The sequence below is a fragment of the Drosophila novamexicana genome, unplaced genomic scaffold, assembly GCF_003285875.2.
Source record: "Drosophila novamexicana strain 15010-1031.04,08,12 unplaced genomic scaffold, DnovRS2.1 tig00000009-arrow-pilon, whole genome shotgun sequence".
NCBI lineage: Eukaryota > Metazoa > Arthropoda > Insecta > Diptera > Drosophilidae > Drosophila > Drosophila novamexicana.
This window is the reverse complement of record NW_020824766.1, coordinates 2,024,553-2,039,833: the sequence shown is the minus strand read 5'-3', so window position 1 is coordinate 2,039,833 and position 15,281 is coordinate 2,024,553. Positions and strand designations below refer to the sequence as shown.

The 15,281-nt window shown below is 40.5% G+C and overlaps 1 protein-coding gene across 1 annotated transcript; it reads right to left on the bottom strand.

Moving 5' to 3' along the window:
• Window positions 1-375: 375 nt before the first annotated feature.
• On the bottom strand, window positions 376-8,969 carry LOC115768801. Its single transcript, XM_030713500.1, has 17 exons — window positions 8,876-8,969; window positions 8,550-8,728; window positions 8,134-8,490; window positions 7,938-8,074; window positions 7,274-7,883; window positions 6,703-7,211; window positions 6,049-6,160; window positions 5,394-5,735; window positions 5,193-5,329; window positions 4,527-5,133; window positions 4,185-4,468; window positions 3,670-3,770; window positions 3,428-3,606; window positions 2,381-2,868; window positions 1,708-2,320; window positions 1,366-1,646; window positions 376-1,302 (listed from the first exon to the last, which is right to left on the bottom strand). Exons 1-17 carry the CDS (start codon window positions 8,967-8,969, stop codon window positions 1,089-1,091), a joined length of 5,244 nt encoding a protein of 1,747 aa, XP_030569360.1. The 3' UTR covers window positions 376-1,088.
• Window positions 8,970-15,281: the final 6,312 nt, after the last annotated feature.

Below are 15,281 nucleotides of genomic sequence, written 5' to 3'. Positions count from 1 at the left end.
TGTTCCTGTGCAGCGCGGATAAAGACAAGTAAATGTAGTAAATAATTTAAAATTGGCTGTCAATTTATCGTTGACTGTCATGTGCACAGACTGACAGAATTGTATTACAAGTTCCTCAGGGGACGGACAAGTTAAACAGCCTGTTGACAACAAGATTGAGATGGCAATTTGTCAGCGCTGCGGCAATTTGTCATACAAGTCTCTGTTACTGAGACTTATATTTGGCAGTTAAAGGATCTATATGGAGGTAAACATATAGATTCCCGTATCCGTTTATTATGTATATAACAAGTGTATGTTAGAATTGTAATGTAATGTTAAACATATTGAAAGAAGAATAAATGACAGTTCATGTAGGGAAATGAATTAAATTGTAGTACAAAATATATTTTGTAATGCTTTCAAAAGCCAACATTAATAATTGCTGCCTAGTTTTCTAAGGGTAATATCGCACGGTCTTTGATTGTGCCCCGAATAGAAAAAAATTGCCCGCAGGTCAACATCCAGCTTCCGTCAGGTCACAATGTTCACATGACAAATAAGAGACAAATATGAAATGATTGATGATGATTGATTACAGTCCAGCGTTAAGAAACTCTGCCAAATTGTTTGAAATGACAGGACGTATATCCAAGTTATATAAAAGGATGCTGCCTGCAACCAACTATTGCCAAGTTCAGATAACTATTTAATAAGTGGGCTTAGGCATATCTCCGGGCACACGCGCAGCCAAGCTACAATGGCCCATTCTGCTGCGGGCCATAAAAATGCAAATACTACTGGTGTGGGTGAAAAAAAATCATTGCCCAAAATACGGCAAACAGGAAACTTTTTAATGCAAATACGAAAATCGCATGAAAACATGAAAACGTGGTCCACTCAACGAGGCGTGCGGCAATTTTGCACGGGTCCTGACAACAGGAAACGCAGGGACAACGGGTCGCAGCACTGCACTGCATAATTCCACAGTCGCTGGGCGAGGCGAAAAGTTAACGTAAAGTGTTTTTTTTTATACTTTATTATTTTGCATAAGAGCTTAAAGCGTTTTGTTCCGCTTGCGGTTGAAGCGAGGTGCAAACATGTAAGGCTTAATGTGAGCGCTGCACATAGCGCTGCCAGGCGAGCTCCAGCAGCAGCAACAACAGCACCAGAACATAGCCACAGATCAGCATGAAGAAGAGCGGTGCCACATATTCCATGCCCACGGTAATTACAAAGTTTTGCGAATAACAATGCAGCTTGGTGCGAAACCACTGAGTGCGATGCTTGCGATAGATGCCCGTCTCCAGTACCCGAAGCAATCTGCGAGAATTACATATAGCATATCATTCAGTCTATCGTACATAGATTTCCACTATAACGTACTTTAGGCGTATGAGTTCCTTGTAGCTGGAATTGCGATGCAAATGCGTGTAGAGCAATAGTTCGGGTCGAAATAGTATCTCATTGAGATTACAGATCTGCTGCTGTGTGAAGAAGCGTTCCACATACGCATAGCCGGAGGATGCCTCAAAGACGAACACATAGCCGGGTCTATCGCGGACGCGCAGTATGCCCTGCTCCGCGGGCAGCCAGAGCTCCGGATTTTTGGACTGTGATTCGATTTTCCGTTTGCTAAACAAATGAATCTCCGGGCGTTGCGTGTACTTTAAAGCAATATTAGAAAGAATAAATATATCTCATATATTATAGTTAGTTTGTACTAACATTTAAATAGCTCTTGGTAAAGGATTGCGGTTCCAGGCCGACGGTCAGCGAGCTCTCTGCAAGCTGTTGCATCGTTTTGATGTTCGATTTAACGGGCGAGCTCAGCAGCGAGGAGACGACCACAGAAGTATAATAGTTATACATTATAAAACTAATCAGGAACAGTGCAAAATAGGCCAATCGTCCGCCCGTGGAGCGTGGTGTTAGCGCTGAGCTTTGAATGCACGCAGCTCCAAAGCTTATCAGGCAGGTGTTCAGCAGCGAGGGCACAAACTGCAAACGCCAACGGCTATGCATACGCTTGGACTCCATCAAAAAGGCCAGCCAGAGCAGCAGGGCAATCAGCAGCAGGAAACCGCCAAACAGATACCACACCAGAGCGCTAAAAGGCTGCAGGAAAACATCGCCACGTATGCCGGCATTGCGGGGTGTGCTAAATAGGCAAACGGAGCGAAAGTAGCCCGTCTCAATAATGGCCGATAGATGCTGCAATCTGCCCGCTGTGGCCAGGCAGGGCGCAGAGCCAATGTCGGCTGTCTGGTCGACCACAGCGCCGACGGAGCCACCGTTGAAGTCGCTAATGCTCCAGCGATCCTTGAATGTGAAATTCATGCTGGCAGAATAGAAATGTGGTCGCACACTCAACTGAAGCGGGAAACCCTTAAGCACTTACCCACACTGCAGCATATCCTTGAGTATCAAGGATAACTGAAAGCCAAAGCGTACCAAACTATCGACATGCGTCTCGTTCACCTGGTGCAGAAAACGCATCAGCTGCTCCCGCGGCCAGGTAATGGGTCGTTGCGTCACCACAGTAGCCACACGCAGCACCACATCCGTCAGCTGCTCTCGATTACTATATTTGGGACGCATATGCAATGAGCTGAGATACCTATTCAACCTGCAATCGATCTGGCTGCACACCAGCTCACAGTCGGCGGTTATATTCAGCTGTCCGCCAATGTGATTGCCATTGCTGTAGACATCGTAGAGCGTATAGATGACATCGTCCGAGCTGCCCGCGTGTCGCTGCTTGACGTAGCTAACATCAGCATCGACGGATATGTTCTTGGTCTTGAAGAACTCGTAGAAATCAAAGAACTCCGAGCTATCGTGCAGAAGCCAATGGTAGTGCTGATTGTAGAGCTTTGAACGACTCGCCTGCAGATAGTTATTCACATTTTTATAGAAGGAGACATCTCCGACTCCAAAAAGTATATACATTTTAGATAAACATCAACAGCCGATTTAGTCTTGTTCGTCTGTCCGTCTGTCTGTTGTGGAACCTTTTAGGTCCGTCTCTTTGCTTCAGGCAGCACATATGCAACCGGCCATATCATATAGCTGCCATAGGAACAAGTAAAGTAAAGTAAAGTAAAGCTGCACTTTGCGAGATTCTTCAGAGTCGATGAATAACGGAAATATAATTTTCGCTATGCGAGAAGCTTTGTTTTCCAAACTTTTTGCTTCTTATATGTGAGCAACATCACATCAATATCGGACTACTATATCTTACAGTTTCACAGCTGCAATCGGTGGAAAAATTACGTTTTGTGTCGCAGACATTTCTGTTCTTCAAGTTTTCTTAACCAAACTTAACAATTACGAACTTTAAATGTCTTAGAGGGTATTTTATCTTCGATGGATTAAACATAGCTATTGCTTCTTATCGCCTTATAGCTAAGTTTTAAAATAAGCTATACTTCCAAGCAGCACTTACCTCCACCAAAAGGCTTCTGCTTCTCAAACAGTTCAGGTCCACATATATTGCCAGTGTGGGCTGTAAGTGATCCAAATAACGCTGCTCCAAGTGATCCCAGTTCCAGTCATTCAAGTGCGCAAACTGATGATAGATGGGCTGATGATGGGGCTTATTAATTTGTTGTGCGAATTGAAAAGCTGCAAAGAGTTAAAAGATTTGCTTGTTATTGCTGCACTTGGCTGCGGTATAACTGAGCCCACTTTCATTTCCGGCCCAGCAATGAAAGAATATGATGAAGCTGATGCGCGACTGCAGCAAATTGTGCAACACAAAGTTGGCCAAATGCAAAAGCTGCATTTTGCTATTGACTTAAACAGTTTTGGTCAGCGCTTTTATAGTCGCTTCTCAAGCAATTTACCTGTCCCTGTGTCAGCTGTCAGTTTGTTTGTTTAAATTGGACACCGAACAAAGCAAATATGATTGGTCATTAGGAGCACTTGCCTTAATGACGCACAGCTCGCTGCTGTCGTCGGTGCCACAATATTTCCAGGCCAAAAACCAACAAGCACACAATATAGCCGCAAATTAGCAGCAGGAACAGTGGTCCGGCAGAGTCCAGGCCCACAACTACGTTCCTATTGCTGTGATAACAATGCAGCTTGTTTTGTATCCAATAGTGAAAATGTTTGAAATGAATTCCAGTTTCCAGAATACGTAGCTGGCTATAAAAAATTAAAAAAATAAGACTCTTCCCAGAGCCCATGTGCGTACACACCTTAGTTTTATTAGTTCCACATAGCTGGATGTTTTGAGCATCATGGTGTAGGCGTTTGTCTCGTCACGCAGCAGAATTTCATTTAGCTCGCAGATCTCGTGGGGTAAATAATGCTTTCTCACATATATATAGGAACTAGCTGCCTCTGCAATATATACAAATCCGGGCTTGTCACGTACCATTAGGACACCCTCCTCCGACGGCAGCCAAATGCGCTTCGGATCGCGCTTGCTGTTAACAACCTTGTTCAGATATAGACTACGTACATCCGGATAGCTTGATGTCTGAATTTGTAAAACAATTTGTTAGGCGTACTTTCACTGGGAACATTTCATGGCTTACCTCTATATAGACCTTTGTGTATATTTTTGGCTCGATTGATACCTCAAGGTTGCTGTCCGCAAGCTGTTGTATGGTTCGTATGTTCGACTTGGGTGCTTCGCCCAACAGCGTGGATACCACAATAGATGTATAATAATTATATAAAAGAAAGCAGGTCAGCATTAAGGCATAGAAGACCATGCGACCGCCCGTGGAGCGCGGCAACAGCCAGGCGCCCTGAATGCAGGCAGCACCAAAGGACAACAGGCAGCTGGTAAGCAGCGAGGGTCTAACATTCACGTGGTTTAACTTGCGTTCCAGAATAAACGTAAGCCAGAGCAGAAAGCCAGAAGACAGCAGCATCGAGCCAAACATAAGCCAAACCGTCCGGCTGAAAGGCTGCAGAAATTCCAAGAGGCGTATCTCCCCGGCAGCCGATTTTGGATTGAGAAACATGCACATCGAACGAAATGAGGAAAACCAGGTGACGAGCTTGAAATACTTGGTGCGTCCACTGCTGAAGAGAAAACCGGTTGCACTTAGATCGACGGTTTCATTGCGCATATCCCCAATAAGACCGCCGGACAACTCCGAATCTGACCAGCGATCGCGAAATATATAGCTAAAGCTGCAGAGTTCAGTTGATTATAAATTAATTTTCTGTAATATACAGGCTAGTATGCCTACTTGCAATCCAATATTTCCTTGAGCACCTGATGCGCTTGGTAGCCAAGCCTGGCAAATGAATCCCTATATATATCATCATCGCGGCTAAGAAAGTTCTTGATCTCGGTTTCTGGTGTGTCGATCGGCATGGAGGTGAGCTAAAGACCAAACTGCTAAGCTGGGGGAATAGTTTACAAAAAAAAAAAAAACTCAATTACTTACCACTGCATTGATTCGTAAAGTTAAGCCAGTCAGAAATTTACGCTGCTGTATTCGGCTTCTCTTATGCAGATCACTTAGATACCGATTCACGTAACATTGCTGATCGTTGCAATCGATTTGCTGATCAATTGTTATATTGAGCTTGCCACCCACATGTTTTCCCTTGTTGTACAGATCATAGAGTATAAAGCTGTTGAGATTTGCACTGGGCTTGACATAGGTCAACTCTGTGCCCAGATAAAGTTGCGCCTCTGCAAAACGTTGATGCACCTGCCTCAAGCTGAAATTCTGGTCGTAGATGAGCCAGTGATAGCGTTCTATAAACAGACGCTCCCCATTGGCCTGAGGGAGATCAGATATATAAGAGTGTTTAACGCGACTGACTAAAGAAATGACCAACTGATTGATGAGAAATATGAAGATAATTTCTTACAGTAACTGCCGTATATGATGTATGATATATATGATGATATAGTGGGTAAAAATTATACAAGGTATTTGTGAAAATTTTTACAACAGGTAAAAAGAAGAATCTCCGACTCCATAAAGCTTTTATATTCGCATAATCAGCATCAACCATATCCGTCCGTCTGTCCGTCCTTCCGTCCGACCGTCCGAATCTATCTAGGATATAAGTATATAAAAGTGAGCTTACCATAAACAAGACTTCCGAAGTTTGATTACAGTTTATGTCCATATAAATGCCAAGCTTGACGAGATTGTGTTCGATGAGTTTATCTTGCAAGTGCTCCATTAGTGGGTATTCCCTATTAAGGTTTAGATATTGGGTATACAGCAGTTCTCTACTAGCTAAATGTGCAAAGCGAAGCAGTGCTTAAAAGAAAAGAGATAAATTAATATTATTTTATTAGTTTAAGCCTGGATCAACGCACAATTAGCCGGCCAACAATGCAAAAATAATATATTTTTTAACTTGGCAATATGCACGAAATAGTATAGAATAAATTGATACAGAAACATTTTGCCAGAACCAAACAATTAAACAACAGAGTGGCTAATAACTCAAGTATTTGGAATCAAGTGCTTTTATATGAACTCAACAGCCTGTCAGTTAAATGTGCGCAATAAATATGTATATCAAAAATATTTATATCTTTCAATAGCTGGCAGCTGCCAGTTGGTGACAGCTGGGTGAAAAGCTGTCTGGAAGGGATTCATAGTCTAACTAATTGGGCATTTATTATTTAGTCGAAGGTTGAGTTAGGCAGCCTTGAAGAATGTACTTACCATGAATACCATGAACTTACCAAATTAAATATTTATGTTTGTAACGCCATATACCGATTACTCCGCCGTGATGAAATGCTGCAGGTGCCGCCTGCCCAAGTGAGCCCAGGCTAGTTCCAGCATTAAAATAAATATCGATGCAAAATATGACAACAACAAGGCTATAAAGAGTGGGGCGGCGTACTCCATGCCGACATTGATGACATAATTATTGGCATAACAGTGCAGCTTGGTTTTGGTATAGAAAAATTTATGCTTCTGCGTAATGCCAGTCTCCATCATGCGTAATTGGATTTGCTTCAAGAGCTCCTTGTACGTAGAGTTTATGTGTATTACTGTGTAAACGGCGCTCTCCGGCCGAAACATGATTTCATTGAGCTCACATATCTCATGGGGCAGGTAGTACTTCTCAATGAACGTGTAGAGAAATGAAGCTTCTGAGACGAACACAAAGCCAGGCTGATTGCGTGCTCTGAGTACACCCTCCTTGGCAGAGAGCCAGATGTTGCTGGGATTGCGTCCTTCCACCTTTTGCTTAACCAAATCGCGTATATCGGAGCGCGGTGAGCTCTGCAGTAGAAGAGACACGTAAATTTCGAAGGAAATGTGTATTTTATGCTGAAGCATCTTACATTTAAATATACCCTGGTAAAAGGTATAGTTTCGAAGCCCACATCCAAGGAACTATCGGCCAGCTGTTGTATGGTTTTAATATTGGAACGCACAGGCGAACCGAGTAAGCTAGACACCACAATGGATGTGTAATAGTTGTACATTAGAAATGAGGTAAACATAACTGCTATGAAAGCCAGACGTCCACCCGTGGAGCAGGGTATTAAATGAGAGCCTTGAATACAGGCAGCGCCAAAGCTTATCAAGCAGCTGCTCAAGAGGGAGGGTACATAGTACTGCAAATAATGCCGCATCCAACGATGCTCTAGGCGAAATGTCAACCACAACAGTATGCCGGAGAACATCAGCACAGCGCCAAAGACGAGCCATACACTTAGCTTAAATGGCTCCAGGAAAACGCCTGCCTTGATGCCAGCATTGTGGGGAGTTCGAAAGATGCAAATCGAGCGAAATTGGCTAACTTCTGCGGTCGGAAAGATGTGGCGCAGGCGTTCAGGTGAGAGAACAAATGCCGTCGTTGACAAGTCTGCATTTGCAGTGGTCACTTCGCCCAAGGCGCCACCCTTCGTCTCACCTAGACTCCACTGATTACGCCAAATATAACGTACACTGACAAGACCCGTGTTATTTTGAATGCAAATGCTAAATGGAGTTCCAACTTACCTGAACCTCAACACCTCCTGCAAGTGAACATTTTGGCGGAAGCCCACACGCGACGTCCAATCCAAATGATAGTCCTCTTCACTATTCAAAAATTCGAGGAGTTTTTCCTCTCCTGAGCTCAGAGGTATGACAGTGACCTATAGTAAATGCAATTTATTGGTGGTCAAACTTGATCAGTCGAAGATAAGACACATACCAATGCAACCTGTCTGAAGGTAATTCCACTCAGATCAGTGCGCTGCTGCAGCCTGGATCTCTTGTGCAGCTCACTCAAATATTGCACAGGCTCACATTTCGTCTGATTGCAGTAAATGCTCTGATCTATGGTTATATTCAGCTGACCACCCAACTGGCTGCCCTTGTTGTAGACATCATAGAGTATAAAGAGGCTGCCATGGTCGAAGCTTTCGGCTGGCTGTCGCTGCACATAGGTCACATCCGCATTGATGCTCAGATTAGCCCTTTCAAAAAGTTCCACAAATGAATTCATATTTCCATCCTCATCGTAAATTAGCCAATGATAGCGATGCGTATAAAGCTGTGCTCGACTTGACTGTAAGGAGTAGAGAATTGATTTGTATAATTATATCTAGATATAGTCTGTATATTTACCTCATTAGTTATAAACGGACTCTGCTCACAGCCCAGATCCAAAAATACGCCAATTTTTGTTAACTCACTGTCCAAATACACTTTTGAAAAATTAGCTAAGGACTCGTTGGATTGACTGAGGCTTATAAATTGCGAAAAGATTAAGTTTCGCGAAAAAAGTTGTGCCAGTGGCAAGAGAACTGAAATGTAGAAAGTTACATAACAAGTTTTACAGGCTTTCTATAAAGATGAGGTGTCGTTTCGATTTTCTAGATATAATTTAAGCATAAGCATTTCATTTGATTTCCCCTGGCTCTCCTTGGAATATTTTCGAACAAATTAATTACCTGGCAGCTGCCAGCAATGAAATATGACCACATCTCTTAAATCTATTTGCAACAAATTGTACACAATTAAGTTATAAATTTCCAGATTTGCCATATTGCACTGAACTGTCGAACAGAGCGCAGTTAACAGTGGCTTTTATAGCTAGCCCCAAAAAAAAGTGCCTCAGCCAATTACACAATTAAGTTATTATTCCAAAATTTAGGCTGTCATCGAAATTGGCATTTGGAGTGACAGCGACTACCTGTCCAAATTGTCCAAATTTTGTGGAACCCCCAACAGGTGCAAGCTGCATTTGGCGCGCGTCACAACAAAGCGCACGTGGCCAGGCCGCAGCACGCACTGCGCCTGCGCAGAAGCTCGAAACGTAAACAGACGCAAAGCCAGTCACATTTATGAATGAAGCCACCCACACACACACACACGCACACACACACACAACGCCCGCTACTCCCGGCGCTGCAGTGTTAATGGATTTTGTGCCATGATTTAGCCCGCTGTGGCAGGGCGTCACTGATTTTGCGCCTTTTGCATGTCCGTGAATGTGTTGCGTGCGTGTTTGTGTGTGTGTGCGCGCGCTGTCTGTATGTGTGTGTGCGTGCTTGTGCTTTATGCTGTCGGCATATCCTCTGCTCATGTTCCCAGCTGCACAATTGAATCTTGGCCAACGGTTGGGTTTTAATGTCGTTTCAGTTGGCGTTGCGCGCTTGGCGCGTCTCGACGTAGTCCTCTGACCAATTTTCCTGCTAAGCGGGCAGCGCATTAAGGCCTCGTTTTCCATTTCGATTCCGTTATCTGTTTGTTGTGATTCTTATTGCTGTTGACTGTAGCCGTTGACGTCTTCTTTCTCTAGTTTGGCCGGCGGCGGCGCAAAAAATTGTTTTGCACTCTTAGGAGATTAGAGGCTGATAGCGTATTGACAGCGGCGACTGATTGAGAAATTAATTGAAAAACTGCAGAAAACAGTTGGTTTTGCATTGTTAAAACGATATCAAGTGTTGGAAGTTAATTAAACAAAATGTTTCAATTCAAAGCTGTTGTTTAAAAATGGTTTGCATAACGTTTGTGTTGTGTTTGTGAATGCTATTTTAAAATATGTGCAGCAAACTTCTATTTGAAACTCTTTAACTCTATAAAACATAATTAAAATGTAAACCATTAAATAATATAAAAATAATAATATACAAACTGGCGTATGCGTAATATTTGAGATGCTTATAACTCAGTTAGAATCAAACATTTTAAAAGAATATAAATATGAAATGTGCGGTGTTTATATTTAAATACAAAAACTTTTTAAAATGTTATGCAAATTAAATATCATATAAATGCAGACCAACACAATTTTAATAATATTAAAGTTTAACCTGGCGTATGCATAATATTTGAGATGTTCACCAGTAAGAATAAAACGAATAGAACAAAATATATATATAATAAAAATATAACTATACTATATATAAATATAATTACATAATCTTTATAAAATGCTATGGAACTTACAAATAATATAAATGCATGCCCCCAAATGTAAATTAAAATATTGACACACAACCTGGCGTATGCGTAACATTTAAGCCGTTTGTTACCCAAATGCATAAAATGTATTTCAATAAAGTGCTGTGCAACATTTATATTATAAAAATCAGATTGATTAATAATAATACCGTACAGCTTGGCGTATACGTAATATTTGAGCTCCTTATTACTTAGTAAGATAAACTGTATTAAAAATGTGTGCATATGTTTATATTTAAATAAAGTGTTTTGCAATGTTATATATTGTAATCATTATATAAATGCTGACCCTCTAATTGATAGTAACAAGAACGTACAACTCGGCGTATGCGCTATATTTAAAGATGAGTAAAAGAAATGCACTTAAATAAATAAATATTTGATTTTTATTATTTCGTTCTTTCTTAATTATGCATTATAAATTGGCTGTCTAACCTTTGGTGCATAACAAATAATAAACAAATCGAACAATAAATATAAAAGCGTTTTAAACGCGTTTCCCCTAATTATCTCATTAGCCATATTAACATTTACTGAAACGCAATTAAACTGTCGACTAATACTAGTTTAAAATTGAAGACAGGCGACCCAATAAACTGACAACTGCCCAATTAAAATTATGTACAACTACAGAAAACCCCCAAATATATTAAAAATCAATTGCATATGCGGTCGACCCGCACAATTACCAAATGCTAAATGCATAAACCATAAATATGACATGAGTAAAGTGAACAGCAACAGAAAAAAAAAAATTAAGTGCAAACAAAACGATATTATCACAAATTGAATAGCACATTAGAGAATTAAAAATCTGATAAAAACGTAACCAGTAAATGCGTTCGAAATATGCAGGATAGAAATCGCTGCAACTAATAAAACCACCAGCGATTTTGGTCAACCAAGCAAATCATTAACAAAACTATTAACTCTCCCAAATGGGATTTGGGGGTAAGTGCAATTTAGTGTCTGCCTTCTGTTATTTACGAGTGTGATCATGTGGGCTTAAGCTGCAATTTGGTAATAGACAAATTTTCATTTTTCGAATTTCCTCGCTTCAAATTTCCATAAGCCAAGCCAAATATAAGAAGCTTCACGGCTTCGAATAACTAAAGTCTCTTACATATTTGAAAATAAACTTACAAGAAATATATCCATAGAACAAACACTCTTTTTAAATTGACGAGCGCAAACATTTCGCTTAAATCTGACAATGTCAGCGCTTTGTAATTTTTTTAGTTTTCTTCTCCTTTTTATTTTTTGGTAAGATTTTTTGACAGCCGCCGCTTCGCGCTATAAAACATCTCTCGAATAGGCAAATGCAAAGCAGATTCAAGTAGAAAAACTAAAAAAAAATATAAATAAAAAAGCTGGGCATCGCACTCTTGAGATTTACATTGTAAAGTGATGCGTTTAGCTTTTTACCCTATCCCCCACCAAAAAGAAATTCTGTATGTGTATGCGCGTATGGTACGCGGCATGATACAACGGCCTAACAAAAACTGCATTTAAATTAATTGAATTTGTCAGAGTTTTTTTTTTTGTTGTTGTCTGTGGACTCTTAGTTTGAGCCGAGAGCCGGCCGGGGCTAGCTCAACGATATGGTCTATTGCTTTTATTGAATTGGTTTGGGGATTTGTTAGTTGACCCACAAGTCAAGTTGAGGTCCCCCTAGCATCAAGTTTGCTTGAGGGTCGCATCTCAATCTCCTATGCAATTTGTGTGTCATTATGTGTTTGGCCACAGCAATGCATCTGTTTGTATCTGCTTTTATTTTTCCGGCTCTTCTTGGGGAACTGCATTTGCGTTCATTAAATTTGCAAGCAAGTTGAAATGTTTTTGTTTACCTTTGGAATGCGTTGTTTCTGTTTGCAGCAAATTGAATGCTGGAAAATAATATATGAAGCTTTCATAAGGGATATGTGCCAAAGACGATGCTGAATATGTAAAAGAGAGGGCTTGGTATTTAGTCAGTTGGCAAGATGAGCTCAACAAAAGATAATAGAAACCTAGCATAATTGAATTAGATTTTTTTATTTAATTGAATACTAACTGAGTCCTAGACATCTTGAGAATATACTTATGCTGCAATCTTAAGAAAAGAGAAGAAGAAAACTTGTAACACATTTCGCGGAATAATCATGTTCCAATATCAATTGATAGCACAGCTGTGCTTTAACTATTCCTTCTTTGCATGTTGCCCCAGTGTCTACTGTACAGGGTAATGCACTTAGCTAAGTCAAATGCAAACAACCAGAAGTTCACCCGCTTTCAATGTGCCCCCCACTGGTGAACGTGTTTGTAAAACGTGAGCCAGACATCCTGGCCATGCTCTGAGCAGCACGTGCTGCAGTTCTACTGTAAAATAATTACAACAATTGTATTATTTAATGCCTGAACTACATGCGACCCGACCGACCGCAGAATGAGTCGAAAAAGCTGTGGCACAAATGTTGACTTGCATTTAATTAAATTGCGCTTTTTAAAGCTAACTAGAAAACTTGTGGCTGTCCGCCTCTGACAATACAATTTTACACGCCGCCTAAAAAAGGCGAAACTCTATATGATATATGAGCTTATACTTATATAAGTTGTGCACTTGCAGATTGAATGCACAACTCGTTTGTAAGTGCTGACGCAAAGAGCAACTAAATAATGCCTGGCTTAGGCTCAGATTCTGTTCCGCGTCCATAGAAACCACCTGCTGCACCCACACAGGCAGGCGAGCCCGTAAGAAAACAGAATACATATAAGTTTATATGCACCAGATGCTTAGAAATGTGGTTAGCAAAAATATGCAGACATCAGACCGCAGCTTAAATGCTCTATAAAGAAAAGCTGCAACTTGAATAGGAAATTAAAATTTACATGGGTTTTGAAGGGAATTTGCTCTATTAAGGCTGAGAAATAATCGTCATAATTCATAATGCATAATTCAAAAGATATCTTAATCAAAGCCCTGAATTACTGGAGTATTAAAACATAAAAAAATAATAAAGGTATTCTGAAATATTTAATATTTTTGTTGATTGTTAAGCTTTTTAGTAAGAAATGGTTTTCACTATTTGAAACTCAATTTATACCCTGCAAGGACACATACGGAGGGCAACAATGCAGATGGCAAAGCCGAAAAGAAGGCGACATATTCTTTAGAGCCTGGGCACAGTAGCACTGGCAGAAAGAATGGAACATGGAAAGAACGGAAGCAGTCAGCGATGAGGAGGGCAGCCTTCAAAAATTGAGTGCAATTTAGACGACGTTGATGAGAAAATGCGTTGAACGTGCTCAAGTTGTGCTCTACGCCTGTGGCCGGGTCCGCATTTAACCCGTTCGCCAGTTTAACAAAGGCACAAAGCGTTGGGAAAGGCGTCGCGACAACCAAAGCAAGAAATTAGAAATAAAAGCTAATGCCTTTACTGGCTGGATGCTTGGTTGGATGGCTGTTCTCTGTTTGTTTGACGAAAGAAGGACCGAAAAAAAAAAGAAATTATTATTAAAAGGGAAGTGTGTGGCTCAGATTACGACGCACAAATTATGATCATCTGTTTAATTTATGATGAAAGCCAATATTATGGCACAGACCTGAGTAGGGTACTCAAACGTCAAGTAGTTAATGTATTCAAATGAAATAGGATTATTTTTCATATATTAAGATAACAAAGTGGGAATAAGGGCATATTTTGTACAACATTTAAGCACATAATTATAGTTTAACTAAACACAACTTAAATACATTTATGTCAGAACCAATTGAGAATTACAAACAAATTTTAGATTTAAAGTCGGACTTCATAATAAATTGATATTATTTTTCGAAAATCCAGCGAAACCATTAATAAACTCTGTAAATAAATTTAGCCAAAAGATTAACTAGCAAATGCTATTTTCAAAAATTTTCCACAACCGACGCATGCTGAGTAAACGAAGCGAACATAATGCACATTTCCTGATGAGCTTAAGAATTTCAGACTCAGACTAAGCTTCAGACACATGACTAATTAGCAAACACAGCGCCCAATCAAGTGGCAAGTAACATTGACGAGCACGAGACCTCGATGCTGAGATGAGATGCACTGGCTCTGAGATGCTATCAGATGCCCAACTTGAAGGCAAGGCAAGACAAGGCGAAATGCAAGTGGCCACAGAATGAATGTGCCGTACGGAAGCCTACTTATTATTCAAAATAGTTAACGCCACCTGATGCCACCGCAAACACGCACACTCACCAAATTAGGTTAGTGGGTGAGACGTATAATCAACTTATGGGTCGCATTGTATTTTGCATAATTAGATAGATGGTGTCCGCCTTGACGCCTTCGAGCAACTGACCAAGCATGAGGACCTATTTAAGGACAGCTCTCCTTATGCAATGACAGCCCGACTGCCCTCCAGCTGCCAGTTCGTCTTGCTTGATGGCAGTTGATTTTTCATTAACGGCTTGTGGTCCGGCTGGTCGGGTTGCTTGGCTGGCTGTGCGCGGTTTCATTCGATTTAATAACTTGCCATCAATAAGGTTAAGGTACAGGCCTCCTGTAGCCAAGATGAATATATAAATATTATTAAAAATATATATATATATGTGCACTCAACATGAGCTTTATGAACATTAATCTTATGCAAATCCCAGCTGTGCAGCTTAAAATTGTATATTACGCATCCGCCATGTTGTGTTTGTAAATATGTGTGTGTGTGTGTAAAAATCACTTGAAGATTAATCAAAAACTTTTGAATATACATTTTTTTTAACATAAGCAAATTAATTTGAAGCTCGAGCAAAAGAAAAAGCAAAGATTTTAATAAATTGAAAAACTAGTTCAACTGCCAAGAGCTTACTATTTTTTTAAGCATAAAGCTCAATGCTCCTGGCTAATTGGCCCAATCAAACTGCTG